This window comes from Cannabis sativa, chromosome 5 (assembly GCF_029168945.1).
Source record: "Cannabis sativa cultivar Pink pepper isolate KNU-18-1 chromosome 5, ASM2916894v1, whole genome shotgun sequence".
In the NCBI taxonomy this organism is placed as follows: domain Eukaryota; kingdom Viridiplantae; phylum Streptophyta; class Magnoliopsida; order Rosales; family Cannabaceae; genus Cannabis; species Cannabis sativa.
The window spans coordinates 24,205,003-24,219,563 of NC_083605.1; the positions used below are offsets into that span (position 1 = coordinate 24,205,003).

The 14,561-nt window shown below is 40.3% G+C and overlaps 1 protein-coding gene and 1 non-coding gene across 2 annotated transcripts; one reads left to right on the plus strand and one right to left on the minus strand.

The window, feature by feature from the left end:
- Window positions 1-10,424: 10,424 nt before the first annotated feature.
- LOC133038234 (uncharacterized) lies at window positions 10,425-11,906 on the minus strand. The gene is made up of 2 exons (XM_061116323.1): window positions 11,084-11,906; window positions 10,425-10,843 (listed from the first exon to the last, which is right to left on the minus strand). Exons 1-2 carry the CDS (start codon window positions 11,904-11,906, stop codon window positions 10,425-10,427), a joined length of 1,242 nt encoding a protein of 413 aa, XP_060972306.1.
- A 1,537-nt stretch (window positions 11,907-13,443) lies between these two features.
- On the plus strand, window positions 13,444-13,550 carry LOC115708545 (small nucleolar RNA R71). The gene has a single exon (XR_004010036.1). It is a non-coding gene; the product is annotated as a small nucleolar RNA R71 (small nucleolar RNA).
- Window positions 13,551-14,561: the final 1,011 nt, after the last annotated feature.

Genomic DNA, 14,561 nt, shown 5'->3' on the forward strand with positions numbered 1-14,561 from the left:
ACCTGGATTCCGAATTCAGGTGTGCCGGTCAACTCCGACCGGAACTTTAAATTTAGCTGAGCGGCGGATTACAGGCTCCTAAACCATAAAAATCACAACGCTATAAGTGACACGCTAAATCACTTCCCGGGGACTAAAACTAAGAACTAAAAGTTTCCCTATCGATAAAAAGCATGGCAATACCCCTTAAAACATAAAAACGAGGAAAAACACGGGTTCTGAAAATTCCCCAACCGGTAGACCGGTTGCCCAACCGGAATTCCGGTTCTGGGAAATTCAGGACCCCCATCCGGAATTCCGGATGCACAACCAGAATTCCGGTTCCTCGCAGGCAGCAACATCAAATTTTCATAACTCAACCAATTCAACCCCAAATTGATTTAAACTTTCCAGACCTGTTCTATACCTTCCATAGAACATATCCAAGGCATCAAACCTACCCAGAAACCACAGAAATGAAAAACACCATGTGAGCTCCAAGCTTTGAGTTAAAACTCAAACTTGGCTAAAGCTCACTCACAAACCTCAAAGCTAGCTTAGAATCACATAATCAAGCATAGAAACACTGCAGAAAACAAAACCTAATTCATGCAATAACTACAGCCACCAATTTCTCAATTTTTTACTTTGAAAACCTTAGCTTCTTAACAAGAAAATTAACCAACTCAAGCAAGAACAACTAGCATGCATTTCAACCTAACTAAACATAATTAATTCAACATTTTAGACATAAAAACAACAACAATAACAAGCAGCAGCAACAACATCAAAAAGCATGCATTTCACTCCATAATTCATCATTTTTTTCAAGAAAACAAAGAAAGACAAATAGGAAATACATACCACAATCAAGAGTTCCCAAAGATGTGATGAATCAAGCTTGAAAAACCCAGCCTTTGAATCCCAAATACCCAGCCAAAATGGAGAGAAAAAGAGAGCTTTTCCTTTAAAATTTCTAACTTTCTAACTTTGTGTTTTTTGTGAAAATGAATAAATGAAAACAAGCCACATATACTATTTCATTTCAGCCATAAATAATCAATTAAAATAAACATTTATTCCATTTAATAACTCACATAAGACAAAACACTAATGGGGCAAAAAGACCATTTTGCCCCTCCACCATTAAACCACATAAACCATACTAAAGGGGTATTTTTGGGAAATTCTAAATTCCCGGCCATTCCCGACATTCCCAATGTCTAATAAACCCTCCCAAACTAATAACATGCTAAGTTGTGATTTCTACTGAGCCAAACGCCGAGTTCCAAAATACCGGGCACCGAAAATGCAAAATATGAAAACTACTGAATAACATAACAATGCATTTCTGAATTCCATAAATAACAGTAATAAATTATTTAAATAGCTATAAATAATTTCATAATTAATCATAATTAAATGATAATTTCCAAATTAACTAAGCGGGCTTTACAACTATCCCCCCCTTAAAAGGATTTCGTCCCCGAAATCTAACCTGAATAATTCTGGACACTGAGTTCTCATATCTGACTCTAGCTCCCAGGTCGCTTCCTCCACCTTGCTGTTTCTCCAGAGAACTTTGACCAATGCTATGGTCTTATTTCGAAGGACTTTATCCTTTCTATCCAGGATCTGCACTGGCTGTTCCTCATAAGTCATGTCTGGCTGTAGCTCAAGACTCTCATAACTGAGTATATGAGAGCGATCTGAAACGTATTTTCTCAACATCGAGACATGGAATACGTTGTGAACTGCTGATAAGGCTGGAGGCAATGCTAACCGATATGCCACTTGACCTATCTTCTCGAGAATCTCGAAAGGTCCTGTAAATATAGGGCATAACTTGCCTCTTTTCCCGAAACGTTTAATCCCCTTCATCGGAGATACCCGTAAAAACACATGGTCCCCTACTTGGAACTCAACATCTCTGCGTTTCGGATCTGCGTAACTCTTCTGTCTGCTCTGTGAGGCAAGCATTCTAGCTTTTATCTTTTCTATTGCCTCATTGGTCCGCTGCACTGACTCTGGACCTAGGTATTTCTTCTCCCCTGTCTCATCCCAGTGGATAGGGGATCTACATTTCCTACCGTATAACAGTTCATAGGGAGCCATCCCTATCGTACTCTGATAACTGTTGTTGTAAGAAAATTCTATCAACGGTAGATACTTATTCCATGAGCCTTCAAAGTCCATAACACAGGCTCTCAACATATCCTCCAATATCTGAATTGTCCTTTCGGACTGACCATCTGTCTGAGGATGGAATGCTGTACTGAATTTCAGCTTTGTACCCATTGCCCGTTGCAAACTTTGCCAAAATTTGGAGGTGAACTTTGGATCCCTGTCCGAAACTATAGACTTCGGTACCCCGTGAAGTCTCACTATCTCTCTGACATACAGCTCTGCCAACTGATCCACTGAAAATGTTGTTCTAACCGGCAGAAAATGAGCAGATTTCGTAAATCGGTCCACCACTACCCAGATGGAATCAAATAAACCCGTGGTCCTAGGTAACCCGACCACAAAATCCATCGTAATATCCTCCCATTTCCATTATGGTAGGGTTAGAGGCTGCAACAACCCTGCTGGTCTCTGATGTTCAGCCTTAATCTGCTGACAAGTGAGGCATCTCGATACGAATTCTACCAAATTCTTCTTCATACCGTTCCACCAGAAGTACGGTTTCAAATCTTGGTACATCTTAGTGGTGCCGGGATGCAGAGAATACGGGGTAGAATGAGCCTCCTCAAAGATCTTATTCCTAAGTTCCACACTGTTCGGAACACAAACCCTGGCTTTATACAAAAGCATCCCACTATCTGACACTGAAAAGTCCTTGGCTTGACCAGCCAACACCTCATCTCGGATCTTCACTAACTCCGGATCTGTCATCTGAGCGACTTTTATTCTTTCCAACAGATCAGATTGCAGCGTTAAGTTGTGAAGCTGACCTATCACAAACTCAATGCTGGATCTAACCATATCCTCTACTAGCTGAGGTGAGATCTGAACCATACTAGCTACTTGCCCGGGACCCTTTCTGCTCAGGGCATCGGCCACTACATTGGATTTTCCGGGATGATAGAGGATCTCACAATCGTAATCCTTCACTAATTCCAACCAACGCCTTTGTCTCATATTCAAATCCTTCTGAGTAAAGAAATACTTGAGACTTTTATGGTCAGTATAGATCTCACATTTCTCCCCGTAAAGGTAATGCCGCCAAATCTTCAGTGCAAAAACCACTGCGGCCAATTCTAGATCATGAGTCGGGTATCGCTGTTCATAATCCTTTAACTGCCGGGAGGCATAAGCGATAACCCGATCGGCTTGCATCAACACACACCCCAAACCCTGTTTGGAGGCGTCACAATAAATTACGAACTTCTCCTTGTCCGAAGGCAAAGCTAGCACTGGAGCGGTAATCAACCTCTGTTTTAGCTCCTGAAAACTAGCTTCGCACTTGTCTGACCAAATAAATCGCTGATTCTTCTTTGTAAGCTCGGTTAGGGGCATTGAAATTTTAGAGAACCCTTCGACGAACCTACGGTAGTACCCAGCTAAACCCAAGAAGCTTCTGATCTCTACACTGTCTTCGGTCTCGACCAATCCCTGACATATTCAATCTTCCCGGGATCCACCTTGATCCCGTCTTTGCTCACAATGTGCCCTAGGAAGGACACCTGAGATAGCCAGAACTCACATTTCTTGAACTTGGCATAAAGCTTATGTTCTCGAAGTCGTTGCAATATCATCTGAAGATGTAACTCATGCTCCTCTTCTGATTGAGAGTACACGAGGATGTCGTCGATAAACACAATCACACAGATATCGAGGAAATCCTTGAATACTCTATTCATCAGGTCCATGAATACTGCAGGAGCATTGGTTAGTCCGAATGACATAACCAGAAACTCGTAATGTCCATACCTAGTGCGGAAAGCCGTCTTTGGAATGTCCTCCTCTCGGATTCTCAACTGATGATAACCCGAACGGAGATCAATCTTAGAAAAGACTGTCTTCCCCTGAAGCTGATCGAACAAATCATCGATCCTAGGTAATGGATATTTATTCTTCACCGTTAGCTTGTTCAATTCTCTGTAGTCGATGAACATCCTCATAGATCCATCCTTATTCTTGACGAATAAAACCGGGGCTCTGTTACGAAAATTCTGTTTATTACGCAAGTGTACGTATCAAGTAGTATCTCACGCAAGTGAGGTCGAACCACAGGGAATTGGATTGAGTACTACTAAATTATAATTATGATTCTATTTGGTAAAATAATAAGTTGCAATTTGTAAAAGTAAATAACTCAGAAATTAAAGAGAAAATAAACGAAGATTAATCAAGATGAGAGATTAGGGAGGTGAATCCTGTTGATAAGTTACCTATGTTAATGCCTAATTGCTATCCTTATCTCAATGTGAAAGACAGATTATAAATTAACCTAACTCTTTTCAGATCTTTTAGGTTCTAAATAATATGTTCTCTAATTAACTTCTTAATTAGATCAACACAAAATCAGCATTAAGCAATAATCTATTAGTCACTAGGCTATGTAAATACTCTCGTTTTACATCAAAACCTAGACTATCCAAATTTTAGCATTCCTAATTCTCACTTTTCAGATTTCGAATTAGGATCATAGAGCATGTAAAAGGTGATCAAGCTTAAACATGAAATTAAACACAAATAAAGATAATATTCACACATAAGATGAAGGAATGGCGATTATTTATTAACTAGGCATAAACTTAAACAACATTCATCAGCCTCCCTTATTGGGAAATTTAGTTCATAATAACTCTAAAAACATCCATGATTAATTCAGAATTAAAAACAAACATAAAGATGAATAAAAAGGGAAAAAGAAAGAAACTAGAAGGTGGTATCGCTCCGGGTCTTCAAGATAGCTTCCTCTCCACTTTGCCTCCACTATTAGGTCTGTTTTTGCTTTTTTTTTTACCTTCAATGTCGTATTCCTTATATAGGGATAAGTGGTGAGCCTCCAATTGAGTGAAAAATCAAAATTAGGTCAAATCTGCGATTTCCGTACATAGTCGCGACTAGCATTTAAGCTGGTCGCGACTACAGGCAAAACTCGAAAAACCGAGTTTCTGCCAATCTTACGAAGTCGCGACCTGGGTCGCGACCAGGAAAAAGGGTCGCGACCAGGCTCATCAGAGGTCGCGACTACTGATGCTTCAGGAACCAAATTTTCCAAATTTTCCAAGTTTGTCCCAGTTTTTCGCCATTTGACTGAATTCGAACTTTAACACCCCGGGAACCTGAAATAATGAAAATCAAGCGTAAAACTGCTCCAAAAGACACCAATAGACGAGATAATGCTAACTTTAAAGACCCGAAATATAGGTTAATTATAACCTAACAAATTCCCCCAAACTAGATTCTTACTCGCCCCCGAGTAAGATAAAAAAAAACTAACTACTCTTTCAGATAATCACTACACTGCTGACTCATGCTCTGTTTCCATCCTTGCATAAACTAGAATTTTGTTCTTACTAACTCTAACAATTAACTCGGATGCTCAATTAATAACACTATGTACAACTGCAACAATCTACTCAAGTATGAAACATTGTTATAAAAGTTTTACTCTTTCCATTAGTTCCACAACCCGATAACTCATAAGCTTGCATGCTTACCTTTCTCCACTAATGTTGACAGTATTCTTTGGAATCATTAGGTCTTTTCAAGGTTTAGGTAGTATGGCTTAGATATTCAGGGATAGGCAAAAGATAATTTTGTCTCAAGATATCATAAGCACACAAACAGAACCCACAAGCTTCTTACTTTTTTTTTTTTCAATCCCCCATAGCGTTCCCACATCTACCAAGATTGAGAGAAGATATCTCTATTATTTTTCCCAACATCACTGAATTTTTTTCAAACACATTCTTACTTTTTGTTGTGTTTTTTTTTTCATCATTCATATTTCATCATCATCTCAATTTTTTTTTTCAGTGACATTGAATTACACATTTTTTCTTTTCTCAATCTTACAAGTTCTTCTCCCTCTAACTATTTTCTCACACTAAATATTTCTCTCCCCCAAACTAATTATTTAGCTTATGATATCATGCATATAATGGTGAAGAAAAATCAATAGTATGGTTAAAATTTTTCGAATCAATGGGTGAACAACATAACAGGTTTAGGCTCAATAGGGTTAACTAGGGATAAACATTATTATGGTAGGCTTGAAAGGCTCAAACTATCCAACAAATGCCTAAATCATATTCCAATTGAACACTACCAAGGATTTCGCCTCAAAAGAATAAACATGCAAGTTCTAAGCTATCCTGTCAATCTTACCACAAACCATAGTAAAACAGTTATAACAGTTTTCACAACTTGAGTATTTGCAGAAAGACACAGGTTCCTAAGCATCCAAACTAATCCAAAGAGTTAACAAAATCAAGCACACAGTTATTTTGCAGTTTCAGATCACATCACACTAATCAGCAGCATACAACTATCATCAAGCTTATTGCCATTCCTTAACTAAAACAAAAAAAAACTAAAACAGAAAATTAAAATGCAGAATTTAAAGTGCAGAATTTAAAATTTTTTCTTAAGCCTCTCCCCCCAAACTAAATATTACATTGTCCCCAATGTATACAGTAAAATGCAGAGAGAAGAAACTTACCTGAGACCCTTTCAGAAAGGGTTGGGTGGTGGCGGCTGGTCATAGGGATAGAACCGAGGAGGTTGTGCCAAGTAGTTCGGGTCATCAATCCCAATGTTCATTCTGTTGATGAGAGAGTTGAGTTGCTGAACTTGTCCCTCATCATAGATACTCCTTTGCACCATGTATTGTTGCATGTGGTTGTTCTGCTGAATTATGTAACTCAGCTGTGCATGAGTGTATTGTGTTGTAGGATCAATGGGCCCAGGCAATTGAAGTGTTTGCTCCTCTTCTTCTTCTTCAACACTAGGCTCACGTTGCCGCCTACGCCCTTGCGGTGCATCAGGTGGTGGCTGCCCATAGGGGTGTGGCTCTTTCAGCCTGTTGACAAAGGCGATGTCCATCTTACGAAGTGGCAACACCGTGTTGTCAAACTCTAACTGGGGAACTTCATATGCCCCGCAGAGTTCTGTGATAACCCCTGCCAAACCGAAACCACCTCCCGTGGCTCCTTGCACGATTTGGTCAATGCTCTGCCGTATGACTTGTCCAATGTTAATGTTGTACCCTTTCATTATGGCGTACACATATTTAAGGCGATCCATTTGGACATCGGAAAAATGCTTGTTGGGCACTAACCGAGCACTCACAAAGTACAGCCATGTTTTTGCCACCGGGTTAATCTCACACCGGTACAGAATATTGGGCGACCCCTCGGTACCATCATTGTCATGGAACCTCAACCCAGGAAATCCCACTGTCTCCGCGACATCCACCATGTCAAATTGCTCTTCTTCCTCAATAATTCGGAGGCGTTGTTCCTCCCTAGTGTAATCTGGGACAGAGAACATCACATTGAATGCGTCAGCAGTGGCGGGAACCTTCTTTCCACGAACCTTCACTTCCCCATTTCGACGGTCGGGCCAATTTGCAAGGAATTCACAGGCCATAGTAACATTAGCCCGACCCCGAGTATCCACAAAACTTCCCCACTTCATTCTTTCAATTTGCGCTCTGATTGTCTCAAACCGAGGTTGGCGCCTCAATGGATTTTCAGGGAATTCAATACCCCTATCTTCAATATAGGCTCTATTCTTCAACCTTACGAAGCGATTGTGAGCCTCGATACTACCAAAGCGGGTTCTATCAAAACCCGTTGGTGGTGGGTTCGAAGACGAACCTTCTTCAACATTCCTTGTCCTCTTTGGTGCCATTTTTTCTTTCTTTTTTTTTTCGAAATTACTTTTTTTTCTTTTTTTTTCTTTCTTTTTTTTTCTGAAACTTTTTTTTTTTTTTTTCTAAGAAAAATTGGGCAGCACCTCCCCTTAAATTTCCTCTATCCCAAAAATACAAAATTCACTCAATCAATGTTCCTAACCACTTAATACCACAATACAATAATAATAAACCCAATATTATCAATTTTTACCCCACACACAATTATATCACTCAAAACTTAAAATAATTAATCAAATTCTTAAAAGCATGAAGAAAGTGATACTTACAACCCGAAAACGCTTAACTCCACCTCCATTGTTGAATGTCTTGAAAGCTTGAGTTTTGAGGGTGACAACAATGGTGATTTTTTTTTGGTTTTGGGTATTCTTTGGTGTGGGTTTTGATGATATGTGTAGATTATTGAGTGAAATTGGGTTTTTGATTGGATTGGGTTTAAGAAATTTGAGAAAAGATGAAAAGATTGAAGTTTGAAGATGAAAAATTGAATTTTTGAGAGGAAAAGAGGGTAGGGTCGGCTGAGAGGATTTGAAATTTGAATTTGGTTTGTGTAGGGTTGAATGAGGGGGAAAGTGTGAATTTATAGAATTTTTCGTCAGCAAGTCGCGACCTGGCCACAGGCTAGTCGCGACTTGCTAATCGAGGAAATTTTGGCGTTTCTGGAAAATCAGCAAGTCGCGACTGAGGTCGCGACTTGAGAAATAGGTCGCGACTAGGCTTAATGCTAGTCGCGACTTCTGGGCTTCAGGTCGAAAAAAATAATTTTTAATTTTTTTTTTCACGCTTTTCACGATTCAATTAAAAAGAAATAATGTCTGGTACTAAACTAAAAATTGAAAATACTAACAAAACAATCAAAACAAAATAATACTTGGGCTGCCTCCCAGAAGCGCTGTGTTTATCGTCATGCAGCTAGACGCTGAGCCTTGGATTTCAAAGTGGCGCCAGGATCATGGCGGACTTGGCTTGGTCAAACTGACCTCCCAAGTAGAGCTTTAACCTTTGTCCATTGACTTTGAAAGTTGTTGGACTTTCACCTTTTAACTCCACCGCTCCATAAGGAAACACCTTGACCACCGTAAATGGTCCCGACCATCTTGATTTCAGCTTTCCAGGAAACAGTTTCAGCCTTGAATTGAAGAGTAGCACTTGCTGTCCTGGTTGAAACTCTTTCCGTATTAGACCTTTATCGTGCCACTTTTTAGTTCTCTCTTTGTATATCTTGGCGTTTTCATAGGCTTCGTTCCGAAACTCATCTAACTCATTCAGCTGTAACAGTCTTTTCTCCCCTGCAGCTTTTAGTTCCATGTTGAGAGTCTTCATGGCCCAAAAAGCTCTATGCTCTAACTCCACCGGTAAATGACAAGCCTTTCCAAACACCAACCGATATGGGGACATGCCAATTGGTGTTTTGAAAGCTGTTCTGTACGCCCACAGTGCGTCATCCAACTTCCTTGACCAATCTTTCCTTGATCTTTGCACTGTTTTCTCCAGAATCACCTTAATCTCTCGGTTAGAGATTTCAGCTTGGCCATTACTTTGGGGATGGTATGGTAAAGCAGTTCGATGTCGAACACCATATCTTGAGAGGAGTGCTTCAAACTGCTTGTTACAGAAATGGCTCCCTTCATCGCTTACTATTGCTCGAGGAGTACCAAACCGAGTAAAAATGTTCTTTTGTAAGAAGCGGAGAACTGTCTTTCCATCATTTTGAGGTGTAGCTGAAGCTTCGACCCATTTAGACACATAATCAATGTAGCCAAAAGAATGTACTGATTGCTAAAGGATGAAGGAAAAGGACCCATAAAGTCTATTCCCCATACATCAAACAATTCAACTTCTAAAATTCCTGTTAAAGGCATCTCGTTTCTTCTTGAGATATTACCTGTTCGTTGACAACGATCACATGCCTTTACAAAAGTAGTAGCATCCTTGAATAGCGTTGGCCAAAAGAATCCACTTTGCAACACTTTTGCAGCTGTTCTATTCCCACTAAAATGTCCCCCACATGGTAAAGCATGACAGTGATTTAGGATAGAATACATCTCCTCTTCAGGAACACATCTCCTTATGATCTGATCGGCGCAGTGCTTGTAGAGGATTGGTTCTTCCCAATAGTAATGTTTCACCTCAGAAAAGAATTTCTTCAATTGTTGACGCGAAAGCTTGGGTGGAGTTATTTTTGCAGCCAAGAAATTAACATAGTCAGCGTACCAAGGTACCATCAGGTTTTCCCTCACACTAAAGAGTTGTTCATCAGGAAATTGCTCATTTATTTGTACCTCCTTTGTATTCTGACTCTCTTGCAGCTCTAATCTTGACAAATGGTCTGCTACCAGGTTCTCGGTGCCTTTTTTATCTTTTATCTCTAAGTCGAACTCTTGAAGTAAAAGTACCCACCGAATCAGTCTTGGTTTTGCATCCTTCTTGGTCATAAGGTATTTGATTGCTGAATGATCTGTGTAAACAATTACCTTATTTCCAATTAGGTAGGGTCGAAATTTGTCACAAGCAAACACTATTGCCAGCATTTCTTTCTCTGTAGTGGCGTAGTTTAATTGAGCGTATTCAGAGTTCTACTAGCATAGTAGATTGTGTGGAATACTCTGTCAACTCTTTGACCCAGAACCGCTCCAATGGCATAGTCACTAGCATCACACATCAACTCAAACGGCAGTTCCCAATTTGGTGAAGTTACTATCGGTGCTGTAATCAATTTCTCCTTTAAAATCTGGAAAGCTTTTAAACAATCTTCTCCGAACTCAAATGGAACTCCATTTACAAGTAAGCTCGATAAAGGTTTTGAGATTTTAGAGAAGTCCTTGATAAATCTGCGGTAGAAGCCAGCATGTCCCAGGAAACTCCTCACTCCTTTTACAGAAACTGGAGGTGGCAAATTTTCTATTGTTGAGACCTTTGCCTTATCCACCTCAATTCCTGCTTTTGAAATTTTGTGCCCAAGAACAATTCCTTCTGTTACCATAAAGTGACACTTCTCTCAGTTTAACACCAAGTTAGACTTCTCGCACCTTGTTAGTACTTTTTCCAGATTTTCCAAACAATGATCAAAGGAAGAACCAAACACTGAGAAATCATCCATAAAAATTTCAATACAAGATTCAATCAAATCTGAAAAGATAGCCATCATACACCTTTGAAAAGTGGCAGGGGCGTTGCACAAGCCGAAGGGCATTCTTCTGAAGGCAAAGGTACCATAAGGACATGTGAAAGTAGTCTTCTCCTGATCTTCAGGCGCTATAGCTATCTGGTGGTACCCAGAATATCCATCAAGAAAACAGTAATACTCTTGCCCCGCTAATCTGTCTAGCATTTGATCGATGAAGGGCAAAGGGAAGTGATCTTTTCTTGTTGCCTTATTGAGTTTCCTGTAATCGATGCAAATCCTCCAACCGGTGACTGTTCTTGTAGGAATCAACTCATTCTTTTCATTCTTTATCACTGTCATTCCACCTTTCTTCGGGACCACTTGCACCGGGCTAACCCACTTACTATCTGAAATAGGATAAGCAACTCCAGCATCCAACCACTTAACTACTTCTTTTCTGACTACTTCTTTCATGGGTGGATTGAGTCTTCTTTGAGCATCAATAGTTGGTTTGGCGTTGTCTTCCATGAGAATTCGATGCATCACTGTTGAAGGACTGATTCCTTTAACATCTCCTAGTGTCCAAGCGATTGCCTTGTTGTGAGCCCGAAGTACCCTCAAAAGTCTATCAGTTTCCACATCAGAGAGAGAAGCTGAAACAATAACTGGCAGCTTTTTATCTTGACCCAAAAACTCATACCTCAAGTGACTAGGAAGCACCTTCAATTCAAGTTCTGGGGGCTTTTCAGTAGATGGCTTCAGCTCTTTTGGAACTGCTCCCAATTCCTCAAAGTATCTTCTGTTCAAAGGCCCATAGGAGTCGAGCCACTTCACATACCCCATGACCTCTTGTCCTTCTTGCTCCGTCAATTCATCTTCAGTTAGACTTAGTTCAAGAGGATCATCTAGCAGCTTTTTCTCACTCACCATTTCATCAATCAAATCAATAAAGAAGCAATTATCACTTGCCTTTGGGTACGTCATAGCCTTTAGCACATTAAAGACCACTTCCTCTCCTTGGACTCTCAGCTTTAATTCACCTTTCTGAACATCGATTAAGGCTTGGCCAGTTGCCAAGAATGGTCTCCCAAGAATAATTGGGACATTGCTATCTTCTTCCATATCCAAGACGATGAAATCAGCTGGAAAGATGAACTTATCAACCTTAACTAACACATCCTCAATGACTCCTCTAGGATGGGCTAGTGATCGGTCCGCCAATTGGAGAGTTACTGTTGTTGGCTTTGCTTCACCCAACTGCAGTCTTTTAAACACCGATAGAGGCATCAAGTTAATGCTAGCTCCCAAGTCACAAAGTGCATTTATTCCCTCAATTTTTCCTATAGTACAAGGAATAGTAAAACTCCCTGGATCTCTTAGTTTAGGAGGGAGTTTCTTCTGTAGGATGGCACTGCACTCTTCAGTTAGAGCCACTGTCTCATAGTCCTCCATCTTTCTCTTCTTTGACAGGATTTCCTTCATAAACTTCACATAACTTGGCATCTGCTCTAAAGCTTCAGCAAAGGGAATGTTAATGTGAAGTCTTTTGAACACTTCCAGGAATTTGGTGAACTGCTTGTCCAGACTTGACTTTCTGAGCCTCTGAGGATAGGGTATTTTCACATGGTGATCTATATTAATTGGTGGAGACTGCTGTGGCTGTGGTTGACTATCAGTAGCCTTCGTTGGAGTGGGTGTTGGGGTCGACATCGGTTGCTCTTTATTCTCCTTTTCTCCATTCACTAGTTGTGGCAATTCAGGACCATCATAATTTTTACCGCTTCTCAGGGTAATTGCCTTGCAGTTTTCCTTGGGGTTTACTTCAGTTGTGCTAGGCAAATTCCCTTGAGGACGGGTTGCTACTTGAGTTGCTAGTTGGCCCATCTGTGTCTGCAGGTCTTTGATTGAAGATCTAGTTTCAGTCATGAATTGAAGCAGTAAATCTGTCTGCAAACTAGAATTTCCACCAGAGGTTTGTTGCTGATTAAACTGTTGATTCTGATTCTGGTTCTGATTTCGTTGCTGATAGAACCCACTGTTTCTTCGGTTGTTACCCTGGTTGAACCCATAATTGTTGTTGTTGTTCTGTGAATAGTTTCCAATGGCTTTAGCTTCATCCATTGGCAAATCATCCACATCAGCTTGGCATTCTGAAAAGTGATGGCTTCCCCCACATAATTCACACACAACTTGGGCTTGTTTAGCTTGCCCTGCAATTATCTTTGTCAATGCCTCAACCTGTGCTGTCAACTTGGTGATGGCATCGACCTCTAACACACCAGCTACTTTCTTTGATTGACTCCTCTCAGTTGGCCACTGTTGATTGTTTAGAGCCATCTCCTCTAATAGATCATATGCCTCATTAGCACTCTTCCTCATAAAGGCTCCCCCAGCTGCAGCATCTATTAAAGTTCTTGTATTTCCTACCAACCCATTGTAGAAGTTGTGGACCAGCATCCACTTCTCTATACCATGGTGAGGGCACTTTCTGATCAAATCTTTAAACCTCTCCCAAGCCTCATGGAGAGATTCATTATCTTGTTGGCAGAAGTTATTAATTTCTCCTCTCAGCTTTGCAGACTTGGCTGGAGGAAAGAACTTTGACAAGAATTTCGTTGCCAGATCATTCCAGGTGGCAATAGAGTTGGGTGGCAAGGAGTTTAGCCAACTCTTGGCTCGCTCTCTAAGAGAGAATGGGAACAGTCTCAGTCGAATAGCATCATCACTAACTCCATTAACTTTAAAGGTTTCACAAAGTTCCATGAAATTAGAGAGATGCAGATTAGGATCTTCCGAAGGGAGGCCACCAAACTGAACTGAAGATTGCACCATCTGCAGTATGGCAGGTATGATCTCAAAGTTGTTTGCTTCCACTGCCGGTGGCCTGATACATGACTGCACTCCCGTCAGAGTAGGGAGAATGTAATCTCTCAAGCTGCGGCCATTAGCTTGATCTTCTACTGCGCCACCATTGTTACCGTTATTGCCTCCATTGTTTGCGGCATTGGCGGCCATGATGTACGAAGTTTCAGCGATTCCGAAACTCCCTCTTGCCTCTTGTTCTTTCGGTTTCTCCTACAAGTTTTCTCGATTTCGGGATCAACTGGCAATATCACTGCTTGTCCTTGACGGCGCATACACTTATGATTCCTGAAATAGATCAAGAAAATATTGCAAGAAAAAGGTTAGAAAAATCAGCAAGAGAAAATATACCAAAGTAGAAGTTAGTATAATTTTGTGTAATATCAATCTTTAAACAATTCCCCGGCAACGGCGCCAAAAACTTGTTACGAAAATTCTGTTTATTACGCAAGTGTACGCATCAAGTAGTATCTCACGCAAGTGAGGTCGAACCACAGGGAATTGGATTGAGTACTACTAAATTATAATTATGATTCTATTTGGTAAAATAATAAGTTGCAATTTTTAAAAGTAAATAACTCAGAAATTAAAGAGAAAATAAACGAAGATTAATCAAGATGAGAGATTAGGGAGGTGAATCCTGTTGATAAGTTACCTATGTTAATGCCTAATTGCTATCCTTATCTCAATGTGAAAGACAGATTATAAATTAACCTAACTCTT